General features: G+C 38.7%; 1 protein-coding gene across 1 annotated transcript; it reads left to right on the top strand.

Moving 5' to 3' along the window:
* Positions 1 to 4,087: 4,087 nt before the first annotated feature.
* On the top strand, positions 4,088 to 4,705 carry LOC125548623 (uncharacterized). Its single transcript, XM_048712190.2, has one exon. It carries the CDS (start codon positions 4,235 to 4,237, stop codon positions 4,472 to 4,474), a length of 240 nt encoding a protein of 79 aa, XP_048568147.1. The 5' UTR covers positions 4,088 to 4,234; the 3' UTR covers positions 4,475 to 4,705.
* Positions 4,706 to 14,070: the final 9,365 nt, after the last annotated feature.

The raw sequence follows: 14,070 nt of genomic DNA, 5'->3' as shown, positions 1-14,070 counted from the left end.
GCGATAAATAAACACACTATCAAAAAAACATTACTTGCAAACAAAATGACTTATTTAAAACACAACTTTGTCATTCAATAGACTAATCCTCTTTTTTTTCCATAGTAGACACATGTTTCTAAGGTTGTATTTTAACACTTAAATGAAATTAGGAATTTAAAATATTGAAAATAAAAAAGCTAACAATCTAACAGGACATGACAAATACTGATAACTTGATAATGAGGGAAGTTGGGGACACATCCCAGACATGCGAGTAGGTAGGCCTAACAACTTGGACGACGAAGGCAATGGCCGACGAGGAGGAAGGTGGGCGACTAGGCTGGCGTACTTGGCCATGGAGAGTAGCGGCGACGTGATGTGAGAGAGCTGTGACCGCCCTCCTAGAGATAAATCACGACCCACATGCACGGTCGTATTAGCTTGAAGAGCTCCTATTCAGTGCGCTGCGTGCTGGGAGGGCCGCAACGCGCACCCATCGCTCCCAGCGCGGGCTGGCCCATTTGCGGGACTCTCTATTTTCTTTAATTTCGAGCTTTTCCACTTTCTTTATTTCTTTTCTGTGTTTGTTTTTTTCTTTTCTAAATAATTTGGGATTACAAAAGGTGCCAAAATTTAAAAATTGTGCATTTAGAAAAAAATGGTCAAGAAATCATAAAAATATTGCCACATTCATAAAATGTTCGTGGTTTTACAAACAATTTTTGCATATTTAAAAATGTTCATGATTTTGAAAAACAACATTCTGAAATCAAAAATTGTTCAAGATGTCAAAAAAAGTTCATGTACTAAAAATGTTATGAAATTGAACAAATGTTCGTAAATTCAAAAATTGTTCATGATTTATTAGAAATGTGCATAAAAATCAAATAATGAATTACAAAATAAGTTCACCAATTCAATAAATGTTTGTTGATAAAAGAATTCATTTATTTAAATGTTCATGCATTTTTAAAAAATGCCCCTGAATTAGGGAAATTATTACCCCAATTTTTGACAAATGTTCATCGATTTAAAAAATGTTTCCGAATTTCAAAAAAAATGTTCGTGAATTCGATTTTTTATAATGATTTTAAAAAATCTTCGTGAATTTGGAGAAAATATTAACAAGTTTGAAAAAATATCACGATTTTGGAAAAAAGTAGACGAGTTCAAAACCTTTTTATGCTTTTCAAAAATTGTTGTCGATTAGTAAAAAATGTTCATAAATTTGAAAGATGGACTCAAAAAACAAAAACAAAAGGTAAAAATAAATAAATAAATAAATACAAGGATAAAGAAAAACAGAATAGTAAAGAAAAGCAGAAAAAAAAATGAATAACATAAAAGAAAAGGAAAAGAAAACTGGAAGAAAAACAAGCCAAAAAATGGTCCTTCCCAAACCAGTGGGAAGGAATCCCGAAATGGCCGGCCCAAAAAGGAGCTTACGTTGTTGTTGGTACGCATCAGCTCGCTATTTGGCGACCTACACGCCAAATAGGAGTGTCCATTAGATTGATTGATCGAGGCAACGTAAATCCCATTTTTAAGAAACGAGTATGGCTTATGTGCACGAACATTTATTCGAGATACATCCATTTCTTCAATAAATAATAGTGGATGGAGTAGGATTCTGCGCCAGGGCTATATGATGTGTGTATTGATTCCTAATAGGAATCCGCCACTCGCAACAGTAGCGGCCCGGCCCAGTTCTGCACGCTTAGGTTCGCTCAGCTCGTAGTGGTCGCTGTAAGGTCCGGTTTCTTATGTTTTTTTTCTCTTTCTTTTGTTTTCCACCGGTTTTCTATATATTTTTTTCTTCATTTTGATTTGGTTTTCTTTGCTTTCTTATTGTTTTTAGGGTTTTTTCTTTGTTATACTTTTTTTCTTTTGTTCTTTCTTGTTTTTCTTTGATTTTTTTTGCTTTATTGTTGATTTGTCAGTTTCACCGGTTTTCTTGTTGGGTCTTTTCAACACTTGTCTACATTTTTATTGTATTGTACACACTAGGAATATTTTTTACACACATGTAAAATAATTTCTATACATGATTAATATTTTTAATATAATTTTTTGACATCTACAATTCTCATGCATTTTTATACCTATAAATATTTTTATTAAATATTTCACATTTTTCAAATATATTTTCAACATAATTACAAAAACATGCTTTGAATATATTTCTCAAATACATGGTAAACATATTTTAAATACGCACTGGAACAATCTTTTAGTGATAATTTTTATTATGAACTATGCAAACTTTTTAAAATTGTACAGGATTTTTTGGAAATGCCACAAACACATTTTTCTAAACTTGTGAACATTTGTATAATGTAACATGCATGTTTTCTGAATTACATGAATATTTGTTTAGAATGTATAAATTTGTACACATGATTAATATTTTTCTGTACACATGATTACATTTTCTACTTTTTGGGTCCACATTTTTCATTTTTTGTATAGATAAAAAGTTATTTTCCTATACATGTTTAACATTTTTCAAGTGAAAGATAAGTATTTTAGGAAATTATGTACACCGTTTTTTAAATATACATATGTAGAATATTTTTTAATATAAACAAAAAATCAAAAACAAAAATGTGAATAAAAAAGGAAGAAATAACAAAACCAAAAATGTAACATGATGTCAGCAGGCGAGCCGTTGTAGGGCTCGTTGCCGGTATCACATAGACGCACTCAACATTGGGGGGGGGGGGGGCCTCGGGCCTGGGCCCTGGGCGCTTAGGCCCAGAGCCGGCACTTCTATGTCATCGTTGCTAAGGGTTTGTCCCAGCTTTATTGTGTGTGAATGTACTATTGGTTGAGCAAGCAACAAAGCAAGGCAGAAGATGATGAACTTGAAAACATTGGTTAAAGGAATTTCGTTATTATTTCTGCTATACAAGTACAAAAAGAAAGGAATAAAACGGTATATTCTAACATTAAGTAGGATGAGTATGTTATTGTCATGTAGTGCACACCCAAGTAGCTCAAAAATGGTGCACACAAGACCTGTGGAGAGGTGCGATCCAAGGAGAGGAAGGCATTCCAACGGCGGCTTGAAGCGAGACCTGGACGTGGGCTGGTAGATGGAGGCACCATGAAGCCCAGATGTCGGGACATCCAAGAATGATGATGCGGATGATAGCCATCTTGGTACGCATTGTCGACCAAGAGACACCAAGAAACTTGGAGAGCAATAACTACATGAGGAATCACAATTTTTTGTTTTTTATCTGTTGCAACACACGAATTTTTTTGTATTATTTCGGCATCACATAAACACAAGCACTTCACTTATGTAACACATGTGTTTTTTTTCTCTCAAAAGAATATAACACACACACTCTGGTGAGTGCCGAACCAGACGCACACATCTCTCTTCCCGTTTCCTACTCTAAAAAGAATTGTCTTCCCAATGCTCCCCTCTCCCAAGTAAACGCCGTCATCCACCACCATTCTCGACCGACGTCGTCCGTCCACCACGCCCCTTTCCATAGGCGTAACTCCATCATTTTCTCCTCGGGCGAATCAGCACGTGTCCTTGAGGCTAGCCCAATCTGCTCGGTTTTTCGGCATGGAATCGCCCTAGAGGTTGGCTTGGGTTTCCCTGGATGGACTTCCTCGATGTCGTCCACACGGTTTAGGCCATGCTAATTAGGGTGTGATTTTTTCCTTCCCTTGCATGGACTTTTTTGCTAGTACAGTATATATGTACAACCAATATGATGTTCAGCTAAAAAAAATTAAATTACACTGTGCACTGACGATCATTGGGGTGGAGGGAGGGAACCGGGTTCGAAAATCAAACCCACGCTCTCGCGTGACCGTGCAAGACACTCGAGCAGAACCACTCTTCGCCATGATGCCCGTCCTCCATAGGATTCCCTCCGCCGGCACGCCTGACGGTCCCAGCTCAACGGCTAGCTCCTGACCACCAACTTTAACTTTTAACGGCTACTCCACCGAAAGACGACGAGAGGCCACCCGTCCCCGAGCCCGGTCAGCCGGATGCGAACGTTTTTCGAAGGTCTCGCCGCCTGCTACGACCCCCAACGGCTACATTTCCCCTCGTCCCCCGCCCGCTATAAAATCCCCCGAACCACCTCCGCTTCTCCCCACACAAACATCTCCCACGATCCATCCAAGTTCACCAGCGCAGAGTTTGAGAAACCAAGCACAGCATCCGCCTGCTGCTTCTTGCTTCTCTTTCTCTGCGACCAGATCCTCCCACCGTCTCGTCTCAATGGCCGCCGTCTCCGCCAAGTCCATTGCTCTCCTCGCCGCAGTGGTGCTCGTGGCGCTCGTTGCGTCGGCGGCGGGGAGGATTGTGGACCGGGAGGAGGAGTTCTTCCTGGGCAGCCTCGCCCCCTCGCTCGCCCCGGCGCCCGCGCCGGCGGCGGTGGTCGGCGCAGCAGGCGCCGTCGCGCCCGGGGCGTGGGCTGTGGCCGCCGTCGTCTCGCTCCTCGCCTTCCTCGCTCACTGAGGCGTCGCTGCGCTGCGGACAGTCATGGGTGCCTATTGAGAGATGGAATCCTGCAATCTGAATTGCGGCGAGTCGCGTCTGTTTGTTTCGTTCAGTTTAGTTGGTTGGTTAGACTACTAGTAGTAGTGATCTATTCAGTGATGGTGTTGCGTACTGGGTATCTCTCTCTTTTGCCTGTATAAGAGAGAAAGTATGTTCTAAATAATACTATTACTTATTGATTATTCTTTATATGATTTGTTGTTGAATTCTTAATTTATTCGGCCCAAGAATAGTGTCCGGAATCTGCATCGACCCAACGTTGTGCCCGTAAACATCCAGGCACTCTGAACGTTATGAGTTTCATCGTGGCTGTGACTGATCTAACTGAACCGAGATTTCTGTATTCTGGTCAAGACCTTTTTCCTCGCAAAGACCTCTTCATAGTTACGTTTGTTATTCTCCTCATAGTTACTGTGCCTGCGTTGCATGTGAAAAACGGCCACACCTTGTGCAGGCTGATCGGTCGGTTCGATGGAGCTCACCATCCATCTGATCCAGATTAAATTCGGCCTGACAGAGGTCGAAATATGAGATGAACAATTTTCTGTTATTCAAACTTAATTATTTTGAAGAGTTACTACGTGCGTGATCGCATATGCACGAGCGAACCCGTGGGGCTGTGCTCTTCTGGCACATCAAAACTTATTTTAACAGTTTTTACAATCTGTCAAATAAGAAACATACTTCTGAATATATATGTAAAGTATGAAGTTACTAGGCCATGCCACCGACCGGCTATTCGGTGCTTACTTTTTTTTGAGAAATCTCGTCAATTTTATTGATTCAAAAAAATATGCATAGGTACAAGGATTGGATCGTGAGGAGCACCCAACCATGACCTATGTCTAAACTACATGCAAATTTGACGAGATTATAAGCTTCAAAATTGAAGTTCGTACACTCATAAATGAAATTAAAAGACTCAAAAACGTTCTCTCTTTGGCTAGTTCGGTGTTTAGTGGAAATCATGCATGCTGCTTATAGGCATAGATCCTATTTACCGTGTAGCTATGTCCATAGTGTCGTGTCGCGTCCCCCTCGCCCCCCCCCCCCCCCTTTTGTTCACTTAGGCCGGTCCAGCTAGCTCTCCTTTCCGGCATTGGGAACCTTCCCAAACCGGTTTACTTTTTTATGTTTTTTTTGTACTTTTCTATTTTCCTTTTTCTTCTTTTTCTTCATTTATTTTTTATTTTTAAATTCATGAATATGTTTTGAAATCCTAGAACATTCTATTAATTTTTTAAAATACCGATTATTTTTTGGATTTGCGAACAATTTTTGAATCCGTAAGTTTTTTCTAAATTTGGGAAGATTTTCTCGATTTTTGGTGCATTCTTTTTTCAAATTAATGATTTTTTTCATTCAAGAACATGTTTTTAATAGAAATTTGGGATATTTTTTTGAAATTTGCCAACAATTTTGAGGTTTTGAACATTTCTTCGAGCTATCGAGTGTGATGGGCCGGCCCATTTTTGCAACGAGTTGTGCATTCTACACAATCCAGTTTTGGAAACCTTTTAAAAGGTGAAGCTTCCTGACCGGTTTGGCGGCCACCCCTAAAAAAACCGGGTTTGGTGACATTTGTAGAAGGATCTTGAACTGGATTTTCTGCTTTTTTTTATTCTTGTTTTTACTATTTATATTATTTTTCAAGTTTAGTTTTTAAAATGTTTGGAAATTTCAAATTTTGTTTCAAACTTACAAAATGATCTGATATTTCAAAAATGTTTGTAATTAAAAAAATGAATTTCAAGACTTGTTCGCATTTTCAAATTTTGTTCATAAATTCAAAAAATATTCCTATTTCCAAAAATGTTCAGTTTTTAAAACCTTGCTTATAATTTCCAAAATATCCCCATTTGTCCAACAATTTTACAAATTGGAAAAAGATCACATTTTTTGAATATTGTTTGCATATTTTTAAGGGGATTTATCATTTATGCCACTAGTTGTGTCTCACTACTCAATTATGTCATTAAAAATTACAACTGCTCAAAAATGCCATTGTTCCATGAGATGCTTGCTCAAAAATGCCATTAGATATCTCAAATATGCCATCGTTCCACTAGAAGTTTGCTCAAAAATGCCATTGGACATTGTTATTGTCAGGTCAAACTCGTTGACCATGTTATATGACAAACATTTCCCTATACCCACATGTCAGTTCTCTCTGTCTCACAATGATAAGTGTGGACCCCACATGTCAGGAGTAAGCAAGCAAATAGTTTTAGAGGAAAATAAGAACGCCGTTGGGATCAAGTAGGACCCACACTTTATTGTAGTGAGATAGAGGGAGATTTGACATGTTGTTCTATATGTATTTTTGTCATTATAACATGGCAAACAAGATTTGAGATGACACTAATGGTGTCCAGTGGCATTTTTAGCATGCGTCTAACGAAGCAATGGCATTTTTAAGTAGTTGAATTTCCTAGTGGCAAAAGTAAGCAGTGAGATGTACTTAGAATTTTAAAAATTATTCTAGTTTTCAAATTTGTTCAAAATTCAAAAAATGTTTGGGAATTTCATATGAAAATCCCGTTTTAAAAGTAATCCGAAATAAAAAAGAAGACCGAAAAAAACGGTTTGCAACAATAGTTGGGCCACTACAGTAAAAAAATTACTGCAGTGCCATGCGCGTCACCGGTTAATGGGCCCGCTTAGTCAAGGACACCCATTTGCATTGCTGCCTTATCTGTGGTAGAGTGCGTGATGTGAACTGCGGCCTGATCTTTCGATGAGAGTGAGATAATTATGTTTTTTTTTGAGGATTTGACCTTCATGATTCGGCTACCAACTGTATAGGGAGAACCGTACATGACCAATATCCACGACAATCGCTGAACCAACTCCACGGTGTTATCGACCAAGCCAACGGCGCGATCGACCTATCCACGAAGGATTTTCTCTGAGTACGGTGTTATCGACCATGCCTTGACTTAGAACCGGTCCCTTCCATGTACGTACATGAGCTTCTTCTACTTGGCTTGATCACACGCATTGGCGTCTAAGTTTTACATACCCGTGTGCTCCAAAATCTTCAGTATAATCTCGCTTTTTAATACGTAGCATATACGTGTTTCCAGTAATTCTGTGTAAAGCACAAAAATATGTACTCCCTTACATTATGGGACGGAGGGAGTAGTATTTTTGCCCCTGATAATAATATCAATAGAAATTACCTGAAAAAGGTATCGTCTAATATTTGTAGAAGCATCTATGCCCACATCAGTGCGGCAAATAGGTGCTCTCCGCTTATAACGTAGGAGTTATGTGCAGCTTACTGCGAGACCTACCATTGTCTCGCCTGAAGCATTCAGCTCTGGACTCGCCTTTTCATGCTGACCTGGTTTGGGGTTTTGGTAAGATTCCATACACCGGTACAAAACGGATTGACAACATACGTGCATTTTTTGTTTCTTTGGTTTTTTCTATAGGTTTTAATCTGTTTTTTGCAGTTTTATTTAAATTTTTATGTTTTATAAAAATAATGTTGAATTTTAATTAAATACAGTTGAACATTTTTCATGTACAGGTTTGACATTTTGTAGATACACATTGGAATTTTTCAGTACACCTTGAACATTTTTCAATACATGTTGAACTTTTTTTACATGGATGTTCAATATTTTCAGAATACATGTTGAACATAATTTCAATACATAGTGGGATTTTTTAATAGATTGAACATTTTTATATATGCCATGATATTTGTAAACAATCAATACATGTGTTAATTGTTAGAACATTTTTTTTCTAATGCCACGGATACTCTTTTTTGAATGGTACAAAACATGTTGTTTTCAAACAAACCAAAGATCATTTTAACATTATGTAAACATTAAAAAATCACAAACAAAAATTTTAAACGCATGAATTTATATTAATGTATAAAAAAATTGAAAGGTGTTTTTTCTAAATTACTTGAACATTTCTTTTACATTGTATACATATTCTAAAAAAATTACAAACACCTTAATGTTTTTACGAAATTTATGAAAATATATTTCGTGAGTATATATTTTACACCGCATAAACATTTTTTAAATGTGAGATGAACACTTTTAGAACTTTAATTAAATAATTTTGGAGTATATGTATTAAGAATATTTCAAAAATTAGCAAATGTTTTCGTGTGCAATGCACACTGATATTGGGCATTATATTAATTGCACATGGATATTAGGTAGAACAGTTGATATTATGTAGTATATTAATTGGATGTAGACATTAGGTATGATATTATTTATGTCTTAATTATGTGATTGCCACTGACATTGATATTTTATGTTTAGTTGCTCACTAAGCATGTTGAGCACTCGCCATTCAAGAAGTCTGTGCTGTCGGATTAACTTGATTTGATAGTCAAGATTAGTTGGATATGCCCATTTTGTTTTTTCATATTCGAATAGATATATATATAAATAAAAGAACAAAATAGAAAAGGGAAAAACATCAAAGCGAATGAATAGCAAATTAAGGTAGCTATCCCTGCAAAATAAATAAATGAAGATAGCTAAAGCACAAAAGGTGATTTAGCAGTACTGGCTAGCCCACTAGCGACTTCCCTTAATCCAGGTGAGCTACCGTCTCACAATAGGTGAAACATAGTGCGATATTCTATCTAGAGCTCATAGCGCTAATTTACTCTAAATTATTATTACTGTTTCTGCTCTCCCCCTCCTATGTTACGACTGCTAAGTGGACTGGCACCGCTTGGAATAAGCGGTTAGCTATCTCAAAACCAAACAACAACTCAGAAAAATGCTAAGTGGACTGGCACTTTAGCTGCTTACACCGGTCTTGAAAAGAACGGTTTTATTTTTCTATTATAGTTTTCTATTTTTTTATTTTTCTTTCCAAACTTTTCAAAATTCTTGAAAAAAAATCCAAGTTCATAATTTTGTCAAAGTCTTGAATTGTTTTAAAATTCATGATTGTTTAATTTTGTGAATTTTCTAAATTCCTAAAAAAATCAAATTCATAGACTATGTTCGAACTTATGATTTGTTTTTGAAATTTGTGAAACTTTTTTTTGAAATTCATGAATTATTTTTTATATCGTTAAATGAACTTGCATCTTTTTCAAAATTAAAGATTTTTTTTAAATCATGAACTTTTTCTAATTACTAGTTTTTTAATTTTACTAGAGTCATAAAAAAAGTGTTTTTCCAAAGCCAATTGACTGCGAACTGTGAACAAGAAAAAACAGCGAACATGCAAGTGAGCGAATGACCAATGGCTACTAGGACGCAGGCACGCAGCCCACGCGGGCGTCCCCTATGAGCTACTTCCTTCGTTCGAAATTACTTGTCTTAGAATTGTCTAGATACGAGCACTAAAATAAGTCTAGATATATATCTAAACAAATTCAAGACAAGTAATTTAAAACGGAGGGAGTACTTCATGCAACTCATGCTTAACGAGTCGATTAGGAGGGACGAACTAGCTGACAGGTACCCCTTCGGGAGCAGGCGCAACCGTCAGTTTCCTGGTCCTTGGAGTGCGCCAACTGGTGCGTCGAGACACCACCAGTGTTGCGCTCTGGCGCCTTCGACATTTTTTTCTTCATATATTTTCGGGTTTTATTTGCTTTTCCAAAAAAATAGCTTTCATTATTTAACTGATTTTCCTTAGGCTTGGGTGAAAAAGATTTTTTTTCCAGGAAGCAGCGCTTTTATGTGAATGTGCTTCTGCGAGAAATACAACTATGCTTCCCGGAAAGGGATAAACAAAATATGGGTTTCCACGAGAAGCATAATTATGTTTTCAGAAAGAAAAAGAAATCACAGTTGTGCTCTAGCACAACTTGTCCTTTCACGTGAAGCACACTAGTTTGTGCTTTTACTAGAGAACCACGGTTGTGCTTTCACGAGAACTATCCTTCCCGAAAAGAAAAAAAAAACATAGTTGTGCTCCCCTGAAAAGAAGAAACACAACCTATGTTTCCATGAAAAGCTCAATTGTGCTTCCCAAAAAGCGGAAAACATGGTCTCAGCTTCCCGAAAAGGGAAAAACACAGTTCTGCTTCAAGAAAAAAGTAGAAAAAAGAGCACAACGGATGCTTCCGGCTTCTTAGGTTTTTGGTTCCATTCTTTTTTTAGTTGCCATTTTTTTGGTTTTTCATTTTTATCGGTTTTTCATTTTATTTCTTCTTTATCTCTGTTTTTTGGGAAGAGAAGTTCGGCAACCTATTAACATGGGTTCGAAGATCTCAACACGAGAAAACCAACGGTGAAAGTGGTTCATGATTTGTATGGTTAAAGAGATAAACTGTTTTCAAATAATGAATCTACAAAAAATCATATTGCGACAAGTGGCACACATGCAGTATGCCACTTGTCAGCACGAAAGAAGGTGGAAAAGTGATATTTGCAAGAGGTATCCCTTAAAAAATAATTTCACGAATTGGAGGCTCAGAAGTAGTAGTGGCCCAGGCCCAGTATATATGATGTTTTTTTGCTTGTTTCTATTTTTCTTTAGTTTTTTTCTTCTGAACCTTTTCATTTTCCCTTTTATTTTATTTTATTTCTCTTGCTCCACCTTTTTCTAGGTTTTATTTTTCATTCCACTTTTTTGATTGTTTTAATTTTCTTTTCTTATTGAGAAAGTATGTTAACATTTTAAAAAGTTACATGAAAGTATTGTTTAACATATATGAACAACTACTTTTGAATATATGAAGTTTCTTCAAATACATACATTTTGTTTTTTTTCTATGCATTAGCATGTTTTAAATATGAGATTGATGCTGGATAAAAAGGATTTTGGATATAGTTTTCCTTGTGACGGCCCAGGGCGCGGCGGTACTTGTGATATTTCTGCTTGGGACACATTTTATTTGGCAGTTTTCTGAATGTTAAATACCATTGGATGGGCTACTTTTTATTGGCACGAAGGATTTGCCTTATCATGAAATCCACATTCGTTTCGTTTGAGGGAGTCACACATCCTGTTCCCTATAAATAAGGAGATTCATTCTTTTTTTTTTCCAGAAATCCTTTTATTTTCATATATATGAAGAGCTTTTTCATGTAGATACATTATCATTTTTCATTTTTTATACATTTTTCTCCATTATTAAATTGATTTTTGTTGTTTTTTCTATGAAAAAAATCTTTAGATTATTAAATTTTGAAACAATACAAGGGGCCACACAATCAGTTGCCACACTGGAAATTCCTTCTGGGGTGGTTCCCATGTATATCACTTAAGTGCTATTTTTTATGCGAAAATATTTAGATCTATTATGAGATTTCATCCAAGTATAAAGCATCTCAAACATAATAAAAATTACATCAAGGTCGCCAGTCCACCTAACGACAACTACCGCCGACGCGCCACTGTCGCCACTCCCCTACTGGAGCTTGCTTGACCTTATTGATGACAACCGAGAAGTCTTTGTGCATGTGCCCTAAGGACCCTCGTTCAACCCTTGAATAGGTTTGAAGCAACTGATACCAAATCTCGTCGTTGCACATGCACGACGAGAAATCTTAACCTCGCCACCTCAAGGAGATGATAGAATTGTACACCAGAGTTTTGTCGACTACATCTAGATGGACAAACTCGAGGAAGATTGGAGCTTGGAAGAAAAACTTGAAGAAGAAGCGCCACCATCCGTCTGAATGCCGCACCTGCGAGGACTAAAATCATCCAACCTAATCTACTAGACAGAGCGAAGGCACCAAGATTCCCCTCCCCGCCACCGACCGTTGGAGCGACAAGTAGAGGGGGGTTCGGCGGAAAAGTCTAAAGTGCAGAGTTTTTCCTAACTGTCGAGGGGAAGAGGAGAACATGCTTGGAGAAAAGAAACGTCATTTATAAACTCACTGGCACTATATAAGTCTAAAAGAACACCCGGCTCATGATTTAATTGCCATATATTTGCTTAAGGCGTTGGGTAGCACGTAGGCATAGTATCGGTCTTTCATGATTTTAGTTTTTACTGGCATGATCTTGTGCATGCATGAGTTTTTTTTTGAAACGAAGGCAAAAGATTTGCCTCATATATTAAATAAGAAGAGAAGAGTTTGTTACAACACACACCCAGAATACGGCATGACAATTATTCTCGCAATAAAAAAGACCCTAACTTCTTTGCTCCGGTGGTGATCCAAAGGTTTGCCTCGTCGACGATGGTGTTGAGTAGAATTGGCGGAGGCGTGCTCTTATGCCGGAACACTCTTGCGTTTCTCTCATTCCAAATGACCCATGACACAAGCATGGCGATCGAGGCCTTTGCTTTTCGGTTGGTGGTGCCCACGGCGCTCGTGCTCGCACACCATGTCTTGACCGAGTCGAAGGAGCTCCACGCCGACGTGTCCATGTCGTGTATGAGAAATTTCTGAATAACCAAATTCCAAAGCCTCAACGTGAGGCGGCATCTGAAGAATAGATGTGTTCCACATTCTTGCACTCCCTTGCACAAGGGGCAAGGGCCACAATTTGGCCAGCCCCGCTTAGCGAGTCTGTCGGCGGTCTAAATTCTATCTTGCAGCGCGAGCCAAGTAAAGAACTTAACCTTCGGTGGGGCCCAAGGCTTCCAAACCATTTAGTCCATGGGGGAGAGGACCAAACCCAAAAATTGTGCCCTGTAAGCAGAGGCCGCAGAGTAATGCCCGGAGTCCGAGTGTTTCCATACTATGTCGTCCTCAGCAAGATCATCAAGATGCACCTCATGCAGAAGCATCCAAAGGGTGAAGAATTGTGTTACATGTTGGCGGGAAACAACCGTAGATGGCTTGATTTTGAGGATCCACGCTTTTTCCTTGAGGGCCTCCCGTACCTTCCAATGTTTCCGCGATGAAGACTCATAGATGAGAGGAGCAATGTCCCCGGGCTTGCGCCCAAGAAGCCAAGGGGATTCCCAGAAGGGTGTCTTCGCCCCATTCCCGACCTTGATTGTGGTGCTAGCATAGAAGAAGTTGAGATCTTCCTCATCACACGGGTTACCTCTCCCAATTCACAATTTTGTTGGCTCCTTCCATTCATACCAAGGCCACTGTAGTCTCAAAGCTCGCACGAACTTATTGGTGTTGAGGACCCCAAGCCCACCATAAGCAAGCGGACGGCCGACAATGTCCCAATTAACCTTGCATTTTGCCCCGGTTGTCTTATATGACGCAGACCACAGGAAGGCCCTCTCAAGTTTGTCGATGTTTTGAAGGATGGTGGGTTGTATGACAAGCGGCGTGATGAAGTAGATCACTTGGGAAACGAGCACCGACTTGACAAGAGCCGCGCGCCCAATGGTGGTGATGTTCTGGCCCTCGTATGTTGTTAATCTGCTTGCCACCTTGTCCACAAGGAATTGCAAGTCAACGAGCTTTAGCTTCCACACAGAGAGCAGTAGGCCCAAATATCGCAGCGGGAAGGAGGCTCTAACAGTCGGCAAACCTTGGGTGATTTGCTTCAAGTCAAGGTTACCGCACCGAATCAGAACCATCAAACTCTTATGGAAATTGGTGCACAGACCGATGACATCCCCAAAGCCTCTCAGAATAGTCGCTAGGTTGTCCACATCACTTTTAATCGGAGCTACAAACACGGCT

Source organism: Triticum urartu, chromosome 3A (genome assembly GCF_056163025.1).
Source record: "Triticum urartu cultivar PI428250 chromosome 3A, HENAU_Tu73, whole genome shotgun sequence".
NCBI classification, from domain to species: Eukaryota; Viridiplantae; Streptophyta; class Magnoliopsida; order Poales; family Poaceae; genus Triticum; species Triticum urartu.
The sequence above is the reverse complement of the archived record's forward strand: the minus strand, read 5'-3'. Positions and strand labels throughout refer to the sequence as shown.

Excerpts from the sequence above, each read along its gene's own strand:
- LOC125548623 (XM_048712190.2), top strand. The coding sequence starts at position 4,235 with ATGGCCGCCGTCTCCGCCAAGTCCATTGCTCTCCTCGCCGCAGTGGTG.